The sequence below is a fragment of the Macrosteles quadrilineatus genome, unplaced genomic scaffold (genome assembly GCF_028750875.1).
Source record: "Macrosteles quadrilineatus isolate MER2022 unplaced genomic scaffold, UCM_ALF_1.0 Scaffold_2__2_contigs__length_208266976, whole genome shotgun sequence".
Taxonomy (NCBI): Eukaryota; Metazoa; Arthropoda; class Insecta; order Hemiptera; family Cicadellidae; genus Macrosteles; species Macrosteles quadrilineatus.
In genome coordinates this window covers 19,920,187-19,937,833 of record NW_026542595.1, presented here as the reverse complement: position 1 = coordinate 19,937,833, position 17,647 = coordinate 19,920,187, and the positions used below count along the sequence as shown (strand labels likewise).

Below are 17,647 nucleotides of genomic sequence, written 5' to 3'. Positions count from 1 at the left end.
TATTTTTCAATATATACAAGCACTGCATGATACCTTTTCTTAAATCTTGATCTCTTTGATGATGTTTTCATCCTTCTCACATGTTGTATCCACATATCTCCCCACCATAGGACACTCGGAGGATCGAACTTCCAAGTTATTTGATGGATTTCAAATTTCTGTTTCATGGTTTTCCAATCCAGCGGCTTCCTGAATGTCATTACACGGGATGGTATTAAATTTAAGAAATTTGAACCTCTTGCAAAACATTTGTCTAAAGAATTACCTCTTTTGTTCTTTGTAGACCAATCAAACACTGGCTTTATTTTTGTAGTTAAGCTACTGTCTTTTGTCACTGGGCGATGGCATCGCCGCGATGCAGCAATTGATGAACCGTTGTCGACTCTGCTGGATCTGAAACAATTTCTCTAACACAGTCACTTAATTTGTTAGGAGTATTTAGTCTTTTGCTTGATGACAAATTGACTTCATATCTGTTTTCAACGTTCACCGCTACATTTTCTTTAAAAAGTTGAAACACTTCTGCATCAATGGAGTCTCTCTGTTTCACCCCAATAGGATCCCTTCTTCTGATTGTCTCCCAGCTCCCTAGATCTCTGAATTCTGGTTTACTCTGGCAAAATAAAGTTAGAAGAGACGTATTACGACTTCCACTGATGGGTTGTTTTCCCATCACGGTCCATCCAAGGTACGTTTCAATAGCAACTAATTTGTCGTCAATCCTCTGGATAGTTCCTGTATACAAATCCACTAACACATCTGCACCAAGTAACATTTTTACATCTGGTACATTTTCACCTACATCAGTTAAAATAATGTTCTTTTCTTTCAAGATGTCGAAATACTCTTCACTCTTAAGCCTAGGTACATGGTTGCTAATTGTTTCTTGATCTGTCACAGGAATAGAGATCTTGAAAGAGTTATTTACATTCTGAAGAGTCACTAGGTAATTTTTATGAGATTTTTGTTTTAGATTTACCCCGCCAAACAAACTATGATTAATGACTTCACTACCTGTTTCTTTTAGACCCAATTTAGTGACACAGTCCTTAGTAATGTAGGACCTCTGTGAACCTGGATCTAAAAGTACTCTTCCCAAATACTCTTTACCTTTCTCGTCTGCAACCTTAACTAATAGAGTTTGTAATAGAGTTTCTCCTGTACCATTTCCTAAATTACTGAGTATCTCTGACTTAGGCTTAGTTATACTCTGCTGCAGTAAGACTGGTTTGTCAACATCAATTTTAGATCGAGGTCTACTTTCATATAAGTCCCTACACATGATCCCATAATGCCTTTTACCACAGAAGAGACATTTGACAAACACCTTGCACTTTTTTGCTGAGTGACCTTGCTTCAAGCACACAAAGCAGCAATTTTTCTTTTTCAGATGCTCCTTTCTTCCATCTAAAGTTAATTTTTGAAAATATGAACAATCTTGAGCATTGTGCCCTCCTTTAGAACAATAAGTGCAGTTACTCACCAACCTTCTAGGACCCTCTGTACCAGTTGTCAATAGAGCTGCTACCGTAGGTTCATTCTGACGAGTTTCATGTACAGTTGACATTTTCTTTTGGCTGCTGCATTTGCTGTTGTTGTCTCCTGGAGTGGCAGATTTAAAACTCGAACGAGCAAGCGCCAGCCTCTCTTCACTCTCCACCTCAGCCTTTAGAAAATCAAGAAGTTCTTCTAGAAAATTACTAGAAATTACTAGATCTGACGATGTAGAAGTTGAAGGTGTGTGTAGTAACCTACTTGAACGATGCCGCTCCCAGGCTCGTAATATTTCTTCGGGCAAAGCAGATTCTACCAGAGGATACAGCATTGAAGCGTACTTGTCTGAAGTGACTCCTAAAGTTTCAAGTGCCCTTAACTGTGTTTCTAGTTTGTCATACAGTCGGCACAGTTTAGTATTAGGACCTAGCGTTGCTTGTTGGAGCATTAAACTGAGCAGTTCCCTCACATATACTTCTATTAAAAAGTCATCCCTACCAAATCTTGCTTTTAATTGTTCTAGGGCCTTAACATAATTAGTTCTGGATGGGGGGAAACTTTCTACTAATTCCCTAGGGGATGATCCTGGTTTTAAAGATTGGATGAGGTATTGGAACTTATCCTCAGGTTCTAGATCAGGATCCTCATGGACCTTCTTAAACTGCCCCCAAAACCCTATCCAATTTTTTACATCTCCATCAAACTGGTTTAATTGTAATTTAGGTAGACTTAAGCCCTTCTTAGATACTAATTTAAGACTGTGAACGGTATCCCCGACTTCACTTCTTGACTGTTGGCTTAGGCCAACCTGAATAATGAAATGGCCATAAGCTCTCATTGAAGATAACATGTCTCTGTAAGATTCTGTAGTATCAAACTCATCTTCTAAGTCTTCTTCTTTTGTTGCAAGATTTTCAAACAAGGCTTCCTTGATGTCTTCATCTTGCTTAAAAAGCCTTTCAGCTTTATCTTGCAACTTGTTTAGATTACTTTTAATTGTTACTTCATCTTTAATATCTTCAGCCAGTAATTTGTCCATTTCATTTCTGCACTTTGTAAAAGTTCTTCTTAGTTGAGTCCTTTCAGTCTTTATTGACCTTAGCTTATCCATTGTAAGTAAAATATAAGCTTGGTCCTACTCTGAATTTTAATTATAAAAGTCCTGTCACGGTCGCCACTATGTTAGAACTCGCGTGAAATAAAGAACTTTTACAAAATATTATCTCAAATCAAATCATTTATTTAGCCAAAAATTTAACAAAACGAGTTGCATTAGCTAAGTCACATTATTTTTAAAAGATGCCTTACATAGATCTACAATATATACAGGTATTTACAAAATGGCTTACATTATACTACAAATTACATCAAAGACTTATAAATCAACATTTACAATCGAATTCCTAGAGCTGATATGAGTTAAGAATTCCTGGACGCTGTAAGAGGTAAAATTTATCAAAAGAGATTTTAATCGTTTTTTAAATTTTGGAAGGTTTGGTTCTATCTTAAGAGAAAGTGGAAGAGAATTGAAAAGTTTTATTCCATTGTACTGTAAGTGTCTTTTACAGACACTTCATCTAATAAAGAACTGATTTAATTCTGATAAATAACAATATTTAAAACATTTTCTCTGTATTGTTATGTTCTTGATCACTTTCTAATTCTTACCACAACTCTTCTCAATTGTTTAAATAAATTAAAACATAAAACATCTGTTCATAAAAACAAAGACTAACAAATTATTATATTTGATGTAGATTATTATTGAATTTGTACTATATAAAAAATAACTCAATTTCCAACATATGGGGCTTTTTATGTGTTGACATGCTGGTGACAACGAATAAATAACAACAAATAACAACGAAATATAAACAGGAAATTGAAACAAAAATGGAAGAAATCCCAATCACATGTTTTATTTACATCGAGGGGTGAAAATATAAAACTCTGTACATTAGATATTTTGGTCGAGTTGTCAACCATTGGACGACCTCCAGTCTATATAGGCCTATCAAGCATGTTTCTTAAAAACCTTTTTTCTCAGCTTGTGTGCATCGAAGGGAAAATCTACGCATCATACTCTTTGAAAGATATTTTCCTGTAGTCATGCAGAATCCATTTAAATTAAAATAGGCTAAAAAATAAGCACAAAAAATGAATTTGAAACTAAGATTACAAAAATTAACATTGGCCTTATGGGTTGCTAACTTATGCTGGTGACAAAATAACAACAAAATATAAACAGAAAATCAAAACAAATGAAAGAAATTACAATCACATGTTTTATTTACAGCAAAATAAAGAGAAGCCTCGTGGGGGATGGGAAAAGTCTGTACATTACATATTTTTGGTAGAGTTTTCGACCACTGGCCGACCTCTATAGTATCTTTAGTTATACAACATATTGTAAAAACCAGCTAGATATGTATTTCAAAGCCTTCATATTAAGAATTGTTGTTATTTTTATTTAGCAAATTGACCCCTATTTTTATAGGCATATAAATTTAAAGCTCTTATCTTCTAGATGTGGAGTGAACATTTAAAAACGTACGTTTTCATGTCCCTGGCCTTTTACATCGTAGATACTGGATTTGTAGTTTATTATTATGCGTTTCAATATTTTTTGGGACGGGGGCAACATGTTACACACATTTATTTGGTTTTAAATAGGTTCTAGGTATTTTTTTCGTATTTTTAAAGTCTCGAAATTCACGACCATGACGTGTCTCTAGGGTGCATTTTCCAACTTTCACGCTGTTTTTAGACTAATTATTCATGCCGAAATATATAAAGCCATATTTTTATGTCATCAATGGTTATTAAACTTACAAAAAAGGAGCATATTATAATTTTCTTGTCATTGCAAACTGACTACCATGACAAAATAAGTCTGTCCCTCGATTTGGCGTCACGACCATTTGGGAAAAATTTTCAACTTTGGAGCACGACAGTGGCAAGCCTGGCGTCGATGGAGTCAGTTGGTTTTAGAGACTAGTTCGGGGTGTATGTCAGGATTGTAGTGCCGGTCGTTTCGAGTTGAAAGGAGGAATTACAAGATTAATAAAGGAAAGATTGTGTTTTTTGTAATTTTGGTGTGTCCATGACCGTACGTAGTCATTCGATGAAGTAGACATGGTGTTAATTTTTGTTTATAAGATATTTCAATTGCTAGATTAACCTAGAAGTCCACTTTGTATCCTCGAACATGAGGTGCAGGGCTACCGCCAGAACAGAGCCAAATAACACGTAATTTCACGACCAAAGTTTCACGACCATGGTTTTTTCACGACCAATCCAGCCTTATGGATTATAGTGTGTTTGGTCGTGACAATAACTTTAATATAATTGTAAATTGAACAGTTTAGTTCAATTGAAACACATATTTTTACTATAAATAACAGGATAATTGAAGGATTGTTTAGAAAGATTTAGATTATTCCAGACAATTCACGACCGTACCGCTTGTCCCTGACCATCACGTTTATGATTTCTATCATAAAAATTTCAAAAATTAAAATATCGTCATATTTCAATGTTTTATACACAAAAGAAGCACACCTCTATACAAACATAACGATTTTTCGGGTCTCAGGTAAGGTTTTTCGGAGTTATACAAACTTAAAAAGATTTTATTGGCTTTTTTCATTTTTTTGAGTTTTTTATTTTTTTCTAGAAATACCAAATATACCAAAAGCTCAGTGACCTTTTTATTGTATAATGGTCATAAAAGTAAATAAGTTTATAGCAAAACATAGTTATAAAAATAATATTAACTATTTTTAATATTCATTTAAACGTCCGTTATGGTCGTGACAGGATTTTGTGTTTTTCCACTAAAGATGCTCTTTTAAAAAGAAACTACCAAAGATATTGCGTTACCATGGACATTTTATGAAACTTCAAATGTTAATGAAAATAAAATAATAATAAAAGTTTTGAAAAAAGGGGAAAAGAATTTGCAAAGTGCTTTTCCTGAAAACGTACGTTTTTAAATTTTCACTCTGGGTGACTTTTGCAGGTTTGGATGATATCCTGCGAAAGCCCTTCAACCTATAGACCTTTAAAATTTAAGAGTTTGTGCTGAATTCTATTGTCAATAATCTGAAATTCTTTAAGTTTCCTTTTTATTTTATATCAAAACAGCTGGCCATGATACACTTTTGGATACTTTCCTGTTAAAGGGAACATTCATTATTATCGATGATTTTTAATCGATATATCGATATTTTTGTTTCCCTTTACGATCCATTACAGATTGACAACTGATCTTGTTCAGGCTAAAATCTAGTCTATTATGGATTTAAACTGTTCTAAGCTAACCTAACATTTTTTTTAACTTTATTTAATTTACAATCTGTTCAAGTTGAACAATAAGCAAATGATATAAATAGTAATACAAAAATAACTTGAAGAACATGAGCTAGTGATTGACCACCGTCAACACTAGCTAACAAAGAGAATTTTGATAACACTTTGCCGAATCTGAATCGTAGGTCCAATATCGTATGTCGCTTCAGTCTGTAAATGGTGTTGTGATTGTCCAATAAATTAAGTGCAAGATGATTTGAATGATTTTCAAATTTTATAATGTATTTTTCACTAGATTTTGTAATTTCTTCTTTTACTGTTCGAATTTGAAGATCATTGTGAAGTGTTCTGTTGATGGTAACAAACCAAGGAGCGTTGACAATTTTACGTAATAATTTTGATTGGTAACGTTGAATAATTTCAATGTTTGAGGTACTTGCTGATCCCCAAAGCTGATTTTTTTTTTTTTTTTTTTTGTCCTAGGACGCTAGGCACGAGTCTGGGATTGTTTTTCACATTACTTCAGGCTAGACCTAGGCGTTGCGGCATTATCACTTGAATACCATAAGTCCAAATTGGTTTTAGAACTGTTTTGTACAGTAACAATTTATTTTGTGTACTGAGTTGTGATTTAGATCCGAGAAGCCAAGTTTAGTTGTTTTTAAATTTAGATGTTGTCTTTTAGTCCAGATATGTGCCTTCCAATTAAGCTTTGCTTTAACCTAACATGACCAACCAAATGTGCTGTACCATTTTAAAAATTCCGTTTGATTACAGAAAAGGTATATGGGGAATACTAAACGGAATTTTTAAATGTTACAGCAAGTTTGGTTAAGTTTTGTTAGGTTGGTTTGGAGCAGTTTCATTTCAATTTTTTTTTTTATACTGAACAATATTTTATTTATCGTAGTTGTCAGCTGATAAGTTTCAATTCGTTAATATCAATATATCGATTGAAAATCATCGATAATAATGAATGTCCCCTTTAAAGGAAAGTACCCAATTTTGTTTACATCCATACGAAAATGAGGTTATCGTTACAGTTGGTGACGTGTAGTGAATTCAAGTAAAATATTGTAATTTTATATGTTAAAAAAAGAAGAAAACTACTTAAGTTAGATTTTGTGTTTTCATTATAATGTTTTATTAGAATTTGTAATTTTTGTGAGATGCCTCGAAGAGATCGCGCATGGAATACAAATAAAAGGGATATGAGAAATAATAATTTTCCCACTTGCTTATCAACTGCCCTTAGTCATGGACAATTCAGTAAACCCCCCTCTTTTTGAACTTGGACTAATGAATCAATGAATTTAGTTCAAGTTAACTCAGAGCAATAGAAAATTGTAAATTAATTCAGGTATATCACGGGTTTTAATGATGTTACAAAGTGATGCTGGGAGTGTCAACACTATTTACGCTAGTTGCGTACACTACTTTACCTACGACCAGTTTTTAATTACTTCTAATCACTACTGGACACTTCTAAGAGAAGTTATAAGAGATTACTTGTTTTTTTTTATACTGGTATGTTTTCGTTTATAACTCCTCATTGCCACTGACATTGATGCAACGACTCATTGTGTCAATCACTAATTGCACCAATATAACAATTAAATTGGTAAACTCTGATTAGCTGAAGTTCGAAGCATTACAATTTTACTTCTTCTTTCTCAATCCTTGAACCTCATTGGTCCGTTACCCGTGTTGTTAAGTAAATTATTGCTGTAGCAAAGCACATGTACAGCAGCTAGCATAGGATAAAAGCTGATAGGCTACGGTACTATAACAATTTTCAAATTCTAGTATTCAATTAAGGAACGCGGCAGCGTTCCGCCCCGCCAAGTCCCCCAGCGGTACACAGCTGCTGCAGTGTATATATACATGACGTGACAAAGTGGCTTTTTTACTCGTCTATAGCTCTGAAGAAACAAAAGCTATTAAAATAATTGTTCATCTACTGGATAGGGGCAATCATTCTCAACAAAATTAAAAAAAAGAATTTAAAAAACGGTTGTGTTTGAGCCAAGAAAAACTAGTTTGAAAATTCACAAATTTTCCGTGTTCTCCTTCTTCTCCTTAAATGTTGACGGACCTACAGCCCAAACCACTGGCTCAATTTTAATGTTTTTTATGTTGTTTGAAAGCCCTTAGCGTGTAGATGTGCCTTTTGAGGGTCTCAAGTCGGTGCGTTGACCCATAAACCCTTGGCAAGCCCTCAAAGTACGAGTTTGGCCCATTTAAATAACATGGGATTAAAATCAAAACAAAAGAAGGACCAGCTGCGATTAAATCTTAATTAATTAAATGTTAGAGAAATTCATAGGAACAGCTGAAAAATTATTTTAATACTTTTATAAAGTATTTTTTTCAGGTATACTGAATGATTTGAACTACTTACTATATAAAATTACTTAGAGCAGTGATATTCCCCGATACTTTCCATTGAAAAATGCAGTGTACCGATGGTACACTGGTACAGCAGCTCGTCATTTTTAACAGTTTAATACTACTTATCAAAATATATGAAACCTAGGAACTTGAAACTTAGAACTAGTACGCTAGTACTAAGGTTTGTTCTATGTTTTGATACACTAAAACAAATAAAACGATCGGGAAAATCACTCGACATATGTTAAACAAGCAATTAAAAAGTGATATGTAAATTTAGGATAAATGAGTTATTCAATATTTGTTTTGCCTTACCGCTATTTCTAACAAACCTAAATTAGTTTGATTACATTTTTACATCTCTAATAAGGGCTCAATTTACACTAGTCTTTAGATATACGGGTTTAATTATTAGAACACTTATGTAACATCAACACATTTTATGTTGTTCAAGATGAGCATTGATGAAATTTGAAACTGAGTTTAAGCCCAGTGGGTTTGTTAAATAGTAATTTTGGTACGTGTGTCAAAAAGTTTTTAATCTGTTTAAAGCAGATAAGACCAAAAATGTAGAATTTAGTTCTACATTAACAATATTATTGAAATTAATTGAGATGTAGTTGTGCCGTGGTCTATATATCAGAGAAAAGAGGATTTTTATTTTAACTGTTAATTTTCTACAAAAATAAATAAAATCTAACAAAAAACCACTAAGTGGTAACACTTTCCCCGCCAAGTCAGCAATCCAAAAAAGTTAATAAATCATTACTTTTTCCGCCAAGAAAAACAATGTAATGTATGTAAGTTTGGCAACTTGGCGGCAGACTTTTGCTCGATCCCTTTAAAAAATACCATAAAACTAGTTTCATTGAGCAAGTATCCCTCCCATTGGTACATTGCTAGGTGAGAGCTTATTTTACAAAATTTGACCTTATTTGTGCCACATTTCATAAATTATACTTAGTTGGACTAATTAATTAGAGAAGTTGATTTGTGAAATTATCCACGAACATAACTTAAATGAAAAAAACCAAGCAAAAGTCTGCCGCCAAGTTGCCAAACTTACATACATTACATTGTTTTTCTTGGCGGAAAAAGTAATGATTTATTAACTTTTTTGGATTGCTGACTTGGCGGGGAAAGTGTTACCACTTAGTGGTTTTTTGTTAGATTCATATTTACAGGAAAACATACAAGATAAAGTGAAGCAGCTGGCACATGAGCTGCAAGAGGTTTTGGAATGCCCAGTGTGCTCTGAGACGATGGATTCCACCTTAAGACAATGCATGAAAGGACATGGAGTATGCAGACCATGTGCAAGAAAGATAGACAAATGTCCAACTTGTAAGCAAGAGTTAGCCTTGGCACTTCATAAGAACACCTTGTTGAACCAATTACTAGATCTCATTCCTAAGCTTTGCCCTTATGCTGAGGAAGGCTGTGTCTCAGTGATCGTGAACCATGAGCATCAGACCTACTGTGAATATCGACCAACAGAGTGTAAGGTGTGGTCGTGTAAGTGGAGTGGGTGTGTCAAAGACTTACTCCAACACTTGAAAAACGTAATGAAACCCCATTCGATTAAGCTTGCGGCAATCAGTTGTTTTCTGAGCAAGTTTGTTAAAACATAGTGTGGCGTAAAATAATCTTATTTGATTGTACTGTGTAAGGTATAAGAAAATCATACACTTATCTAAAAAGTCCTGTATTTTAAATATCAAACTAAACCTATGACAGTGAATGCATTGGGCATACAATTATTTTTAACTCAAGAATATGCTTCCACAAGACTACTTGCACGACACTCTACATACAATAGGTAAAATTATTATAAATTTTGTTTATTTTGTACAAAATTATACATGGCAACTAAAAAAAAATTAAATAATAAACAACTTCCAAGACTTTACATTATTCCAGTTAAGAAAATTATATACAAAATTTGATATAATATTTTACATTGTGCAAATAATAACAATGAGATCGTACATTAAATAACATATACAATAATAATAATTACTCCTTACAGTTGGCCCCCAGCAATTACAACACTATCCTGGCTGCCTAAATCTTGAGTGATAACTCATGTTTCTCATGCATATTTCTGTATAAAAAATATAAAATTAGAAATACTTTATTTTAACAACATGCAAATAAGTTACATTAAAAACAAAATAATACAACTTACTTAAAATTAAAAAAAATAAATAATTAAAATTTTTGTTTGGTTGTTTACCAATATTGATATTCCCTATTAATTAAAACTATTATAACTTAACTATATTTATAATTTATTAAATTGTTCAGTTTTATTCAAAGACAATGGCAACAATTGATTTAGGTGTGCTGTGCAGATAACGACAACACTTTAGCACCAACACGTATACAGTATATCATTTGTCAGACAGCCTTAGTCACTTGCAATGCTCAAAAGAGTGACTTTCATTTAAAGCCTGTACTCTTAAAAGCTCAAATTATTTTTAATATGATCACTTTGGAACCATATCGATTTATTAACTAACTTAAGACTGAATATGAGGTGAACAATTTAGAATTAATATTAGAAAGGTAATAAATAACTAAAATAATCGACTAGATTCTTAGTGTAAAACTTGTATCATGACTATAACACTAACACTTCATAGTAAACATCCCTCCTCGATATCAAGCACAGTTAAATACTGGGTTAAATTCAGAAATCTACATCTGGTTAGAGTAGTAAGCTACATAGAGGCAAACAAACACCAAGCAATCTCCATCATTAGTTTCCCTGGAACCAAGTTAAAATTTAATTAATAGGCCCACACCATCAATGGTAAAGTCATATTTTATGAATACTCATTCTAAAGGGCTATATAGTGTATAGATTTGTTCATATAGAAAATAATGATAAACTTTTTAAAACATAACATGAAGAAATAAGAATGATATATATATATATTGTATAAAGCAAATATTAAAAATAAATTGTTCACCAAATATGTTAATATAATACAAATGCAATCTGAATCAAAGTCTCCTTGTTGTATTTTAATACATTGAAATTAAGATAAATAAAGAAAATAAGCATGCGTTATGTCTATACAATCAGAAATGCCAACACTTTTCTTTGGAAAAAAAAGAAAATTCACCTTACTTTATAGTTTTTATGTATTTGGGTCACATTAACACTTTTTAACACGCTCACTGCAGCATACATCATACAGGCGCTTGCCAATGGGCCGGAAAGGCCGAATCAGCGAATGCAATTGGCATTCAAATATTTCAGTCTGAAAAATCACAAAAGGGGGGGGGGGGGTTATTGTGCTGCATTACCCCCAGAGTGGACGTAGTTCACTGAAACACCCAAGGGTAGCAGCACTGGCTGGATCCGTAGCCTGGTTTCTTTGTAATGTGGCTCGAAGAGAGAAAATATTCGAAACCAGGACAAAAGCATTGCAAGATGGGATTTTACGGGAAATTTTAGTACCAACCTACACCTATATAAAGCTTGCATTCAAAGCTAATGGCTGGCAACGATCATAACGTTCCGCGTAAATGGCTGAGCTCACTAAGTTAAATCATAGATAAAACATACTCCCTTAGTAGATTTCTCATCCTTATGGAACAGCTGAAGACAATTTTATTGTTAGTTCTGTACGGTTTATGTAGAGGTCGTGTTTTGTTTACAATTTGTTTCCCGTTATTACAGCCATTTAAAACCTGGTTTAACCAAATAATACCATCTAATCATAAACAATAATTTGTCCCCTAGTTATATAACCAAACAGTAAAGCACAAATCAAGAAATTAACACTAAAATAATAGAAACAAAGTTTCGTCGACACTAGCGCCTTTGTGTCACGTACATGAACTAGACACGAAAAACGTGCTTCAAAATTTACAATGGGATGAGAAGTCTACTTGTGTTGGTTAGTCTATGGTTAAATCATGGGAACGGCTGATTACAACCACGCAGCAGCGAACGTGTTAAATCAGTATTTTGTTAACTTAGTAAAAACTAGGATACACTTGGAGATTAGTCATAGAGGCTAGATCTAAATTTGGTATCAAAACGAAAGATGTATGTTCGAGAGACTTTGACACATTCACAAACAAACAAGTTATTATCATTTCCCTTTTGTAATTGCACTTAGATAAAACTAAAATTCTGAAGTTACGGGTTGAATCTACAAATAAACTGTTATTATAGAGATAAAACAAAAAAAAAATTGTTTACTTAAACACTACTACTTAGTCCGAAGGTCTATTTACATTTTTACAATCTTTAAATTGAGTAGGGTCTAAAAAGCATATCACTTTCAATTTAATCTAATATTTTCTTTCATGAAACAATAATGGTTTTTGACATGTAGGAACATATGTGACAATATAAATCTAACATTAATCAGTCACATTTCAGATATAAATTTGAGAAAAGGTAAAACAACAATTATAACTCCCTATTTATACAGTAGTTTAACAAAAATAATTATTATAACCATCAAAACTAAGAAAATATATGATGAAGTAATGTACATAATTAATCAAGTAACAGAAATACGGTAGTAATGAATACTAAATACTTTCTTATATTTAACACTAGAGTGATAACAACATCACTTCTCAGCTCTTAACTCAGTTCTGAGAGCTCAAAGATCGCAATAAAAACATCAGTCACATAGTTTCTACATTTAATCACAGAGTTATGTTCATTAAAAAGAACATAATCGAGAAAGTGACTTTACCAAAAAATATCTTTGGTATTTCATTAGAAATCCACATATATAATAAAAATATTGCCTTAAAAACTCTAGACGCGTTCAAGTCACATCAAATAAAAAAGGAATGTGTTTTCGTCGAACTGCATCATAAAGCACATTAAGTACATGATCGAACTCCGGGTAACAGAGGAATGTTTAATTAATAAGTACACATAAACGACCGTAATGAACACTTGGGAAAACGCGTTTTCGATGTTTGTGCACAGTTTATAAAAAATATCGCCTAAGAGCCACACGGTGGCTGGAGGGAAATGGCACGCGAGGCCGAAGCCTAACCTCAACACCACGACTCTGATGCTGCGTTGTGAAAGTTGTCTTCCTCTTCATCACTAGGATCTTCCCCGTACATGTCTGCCAACTTGCGGAACCTTGGGCCGAAGTTGGACAAGTAGTCAAAGTTGAGGTCACCTTCGTCTGTACCTGCAATACACAGATGTCCTCATAAATGTCATACTAATACTGAAAAAATCATAGGTACGCTCACAACAATTGGACATCACAACATTAAAGGATAGTTGTACTAAAATCTTACCGTTAAAATCTGACAAACAGCAAGCTTATTTACCTAAAACATATGGGATATGGCAGTGAATCTTTCCACAAGTGTGACGTCATGGATCCTGCTGCATGGCCTATTTTTATTGTGGAGCCTTGGTCTTAGCAGTAAGACCTAAAAGTAATAGCTTATTCCCTATATAAGAAATTCGCTAACAGCTGGTCGATGCAATTAACAACTGTTAGTTTATTAAACATGATTGAAATAAACAAAAAGGTAGTCTAACATTTGAATAAACATATTGCCAATAATAGGTAGTATATTACAGATTACATTTAACGACAATTTAATCTATTTTTTGACAGGCTAACATTGATAAGACACAGAGTATTTATATCTATGAGGATATTTTATGATACTATGGGAGTATGTTCTTCTACACTGAATTAAATTCCCGTTGTGAAGCACGGGTAGAACAACTTCTATATTATTAAGCCTGTTATAAACTAAACCTAAGTTAACCTCATTACTTTGATTGCCCAGACGTACCTGATGCTAATGATGAAAGTGACCCTGTCGTGTTACCATCTCCTTCGTACGCATAGTGTCTAACATCGTCGAAAGGATTTGTTTCAGGGTCGTTATCCACGGACTGCTTCTTGCCATCAAGGAATCCACAGATGTCTGGGACATCATCTGGACCTATTGAAAAGTTAAAATAATTGTCATTTTTAACAAGACTTGCACACACAGGACATTACAGACACATGTACTAAAAACTTAATAATTCCTTGGATTGGATTAAGCTCTTGAATTGTAATCTGACTTATAAAACATTGTGCTCAGCAGGAGAAATTGAAATCAATAATAATAAAATTAAAGACACCTACACCTAAATTTGAAAGTAAAATACAAATAAATGAATGAAAGAAATTTGTAACTGACAACTAACCTCCTCTACGTATGAGATGTGTGTCTGTAGGCAACTGTTTCTCACTGTAAGGATGGTCATACTGGAGACGCAGCACATTCAGGTCATAACCTGTCATGTCTCCTTCACCACCTCCTTCTTCCTCATAGTTGATGATGTTCTCTCTAGTGTCATCATGTTCCTTAAGCAGATCGTCAGTATTCCTGCGGTGGACCACGACTGCTAGCAGCAGAACTATAAAACATTTATTTGGTAAACAAACTGTACTTGTCAGTTAACACTAATCTGGAGTTTAGACGAGACATTCTTATCGGGATGTTTGGATAAAACAAACCACAGTTCCCTGAAATAGCAATATGGCTTACCTCAGTGAGGATGGACGAAAGAAGTCATGATATAAATATGGTTATTGTTATTATAACCGGTTGAGATAGGGACGCCAACTAGGTGTTGGTAATTACATTTTTAACCCAAATATGAGTGACAGATGAAAAGTATAGAATGGAGTGAGATGCCTTGTGTAGCTTTGTTACCTTGTTGCTTGTAATACAACCCCAAAAGTCAAGGACAGTTGGTTCCAGTTTTGAACCATCAAAAATCTACTAATTTTCTCAGGACCGAAATGGCGATCTTATGATTACTTAGGCAAGCGATAAAACCACTTAGCTACCCAGATAGTCGAGCCAATGAGTTGTTAAGGTAGCAGAAGAGAAAAACATTGTGATGGTCAAAGATATAGTAGAAAAGTAGGAGGTCAAAATAAAATATATAGTCCCTAAACTAAAAATATGTTTTACAAAAAATAGATAGTTCCTAAACTAAGAATATTTTTAACTTTGAGAAAAGGAACTCTGAGTCCACATTAGTTAGGAATTGTTTCATACTTACTTGTAAGAACAGCTAGACAAATTAATATGGCTAAGAGGAAACTTCTATCTATGCCAAAAGTAATTGCCATTGAGTTTGCACTGTTGCAACCGATGTCTGTGTTCTTTGAGAGGCTTGGGTCTCCCAGGTTGTACAGCTGAAAAACAAGAAATGCTTTATTTAGTATTAATAATACATAGTGATGTGTCTGTTGCAATTTCTATTGGTTCTGTTTTGGTTTGGGCAAGTGTGAACAATGTTACTTATTTTTAGTACAATAGATCAAACTACTACCCTCTTATATCAAAAAACCTAAGCTATACGATGATTTTAACTTTGTAAGGTATATTGTTAGTCATAGTAGGTTCGTAGTTAAATAGGTTATTGAAGGAAAAAGTTAAGTTTGTTTACATTTATTTAAACTATGAAAAATATATGCAATACATAATTACAATAATATAACAAAAATAAATATGAATTATTATTTACACTCATTAAAACTATTTAGTGTTTCGACACATGACATACATGACTTTTATGGTTCCAGTAGAAAATCAGCAAATTTAGTCATACAATTAAAGTAGTGTGCATTTTATCACGTCATCGTGACTGTAATCCCTGATTGCGGCACAATCGTGATCATCTACCGCTGTTGGGGCTACATTTATAACCTCCCCTGCAATTGCAAGGACATGGCCGTCTTCTCTAGCGATCACGGCAAAATCTAAAATATATTTCGTAATGCTGAAACATCATGACATTCCCGAATCACAAAGAAATTTAGAGCTTTTCCCACGATTGTAGAGACATCATCATCTCCTGCGATGACAGAAAAATCTTGAACATCCCCTGTGATTTAGAAGATATCATCATTGTATCACCTAATTGTGGTGAAATTGAGAGCATCTCCTAAGATTACGGAAAAATTGTAAACATCCCCCGTCATGGAGAATACATTATTATCATATTCAACAAACATAGCAAAATTTAAATTTTTACTAGCGATTGCAAAGACATACTCATTGTCTTCTGTGATCTCTGCAAAATCATGAACATTCCCTGCAATCCCAAGAACATCATTATCACCACCCACAACCCCAGCAATAGGCCTAAATGAAAACACCCCCCCTACGATTGCAAAAACATCATGATCTTGGAACACTACAATGATGTTACCGTGAAACAGTAGTAGATGATCACAATTATTGTATCTTAATACGGGGAGATTTGGAAATTAATTGAATCATAAGTCACAACGTATCAAGAATGGAAGATTACTTTTGTTGCCACTGATGTTGAACAGTTTTTAGATATTGAGAACTAGAATCTCTGGGATCTTAAGTTAACAATAAAACACTATAGCTTATCTAAGTACTTAGATTATCTTAGTGCAAATTATCAGCATGTTGAATTTTCTTGTTCACTGAAAAGAGAGAAAGACATACAGAAAGCTCAATTTCATTTAAGAAAAGTATAGATAAAAAAATTGTATTTAAATTACTACTAGGCCAACTTCTGTTGAGTTTGCAACTAACCTTGCCGTTAAAGGTGAGGTTGTACACGCAGCCACTGAAGCCCTCGTCATGAGGTTTGTAGTTCCAGTTCATGCCTTCAGCCACAGCAGCCAGCTTCATGAAGGTACCTCCCACCTGTAGTGGCCCGTTGACATTGAGCAGCTCATTGGGAGGTATGGGAGGTCCCATCGCTAGACATGACTGTAGCTTGCAGTTATCCACCTGTAGCTCGATCGACTGTTGGCACATTAACATTACTATAATAATGTCCTAAAGGAATGCCAAGTGACTAATTGGAATATTTCTTAACCCTAATAAAATTTGAGCCCACAGGCTATTATTCACAGTAAAAAGTCATAACAACATTTCTTCTGCCAGAAATAGTTTTTATATGGAGTGATGTGATACAACTGTCCTGATAAATTTAATCTAATTTAAATAATGCTATACCACATTTTTCTTTGTTTGGATGTAGATTACAATTATCTAACTGCAATAGAAACACACAACAACAAAACACAATTCTTTTTAATAAAAAAATATATAAATAAAAAAAAAAGTTGTTATAATGTCCAGACTGAATGACTGGTATTTACTAACATAATACGAATCTCTTTTCTCTTAAACACTTAGTTAGGATGGATATTAATTGTTCTTTAAAGTTGGATCCAATTTTTTTTTATTAAAGAGTATGATCTTACAGATTTGCTCCAGTAAATGTCAATTCGGTGAGTGTTATCGTCGGACAGTTTGAACTGGCGCTGCTCTTGTTTAACAGTCCCAGAGCCAAAGTCTACCAGCAATACAGGGTAGCCATCCCTCAACTCCAGAGACATGAAATCTGTACAACAACAAACAAATTATAAGTATATTGCCAACT

At 33.7% G+C, this 17,647-nt stretch overlaps 3 protein-coding genes across 3 annotated transcripts in view; 1 reads left to right on the top strand and 2 right to left on the bottom strand.

Moving 5' to 3' along the window:
- Positions 1-331: 331 nt before the first annotated feature.
- On the bottom strand, positions 332-2,605 carry LOC128983979 (uncharacterized). The gene has a single exon (XM_054403261.1). It carries the CDS (start codon positions 2,603-2,605, stop codon positions 332-334), a length of 2,274 nt encoding a protein of 757 aa, XP_054259236.1.
- Positions 2,606-7,185: 4,580 nt separating this feature from the next.
- LOC128983978 (E3 ubiquitin-protein ligase SIAH2-like) lies at positions 7,186-10,264 on the top strand. Its single transcript, XM_054403260.1, has 3 exons — positions 7,186-7,233; positions 9,381-9,701; positions 10,226-10,264. The coding sequence occupies exons 1-3, from the start codon at positions 7,186-7,188 to the stop codon at positions 10,262-10,264; spliced, it is 408 nt and encodes a 135-aa protein (XP_054259235.1).
- LOC128987341 (DE-cadherin-like) overlaps positions 9,886-17,647 on the bottom strand; it is a 483,101-nt gene continuing 475,339 nt past the window's right edge. The window contains exons 22-27 of the mRNA XM_054408138.1: positions 17,469-17,608; positions 16,789-17,004; positions 15,275-15,410; positions 14,408-14,620; positions 14,005-14,157; positions 9,886-13,379 (exon numbers count right to left, since the gene is read on the bottom strand). Of these exons, the coding sequence (XP_054264113.1) occupies positions 13,237-13,379; positions 14,005-14,157; positions 14,408-14,620; positions 15,275-15,410; positions 16,789-17,004; positions 17,469-17,608 (1,001 nt within the window). The 3' untranslated portion in view covers positions 9,886-13,236. The remainder of the gene's footprint in view (positions 13,380-14,004; positions 14,158-14,407; positions 14,621-15,274; positions 15,411-16,788; positions 17,005-17,468; positions 17,609-17,647) is intronic.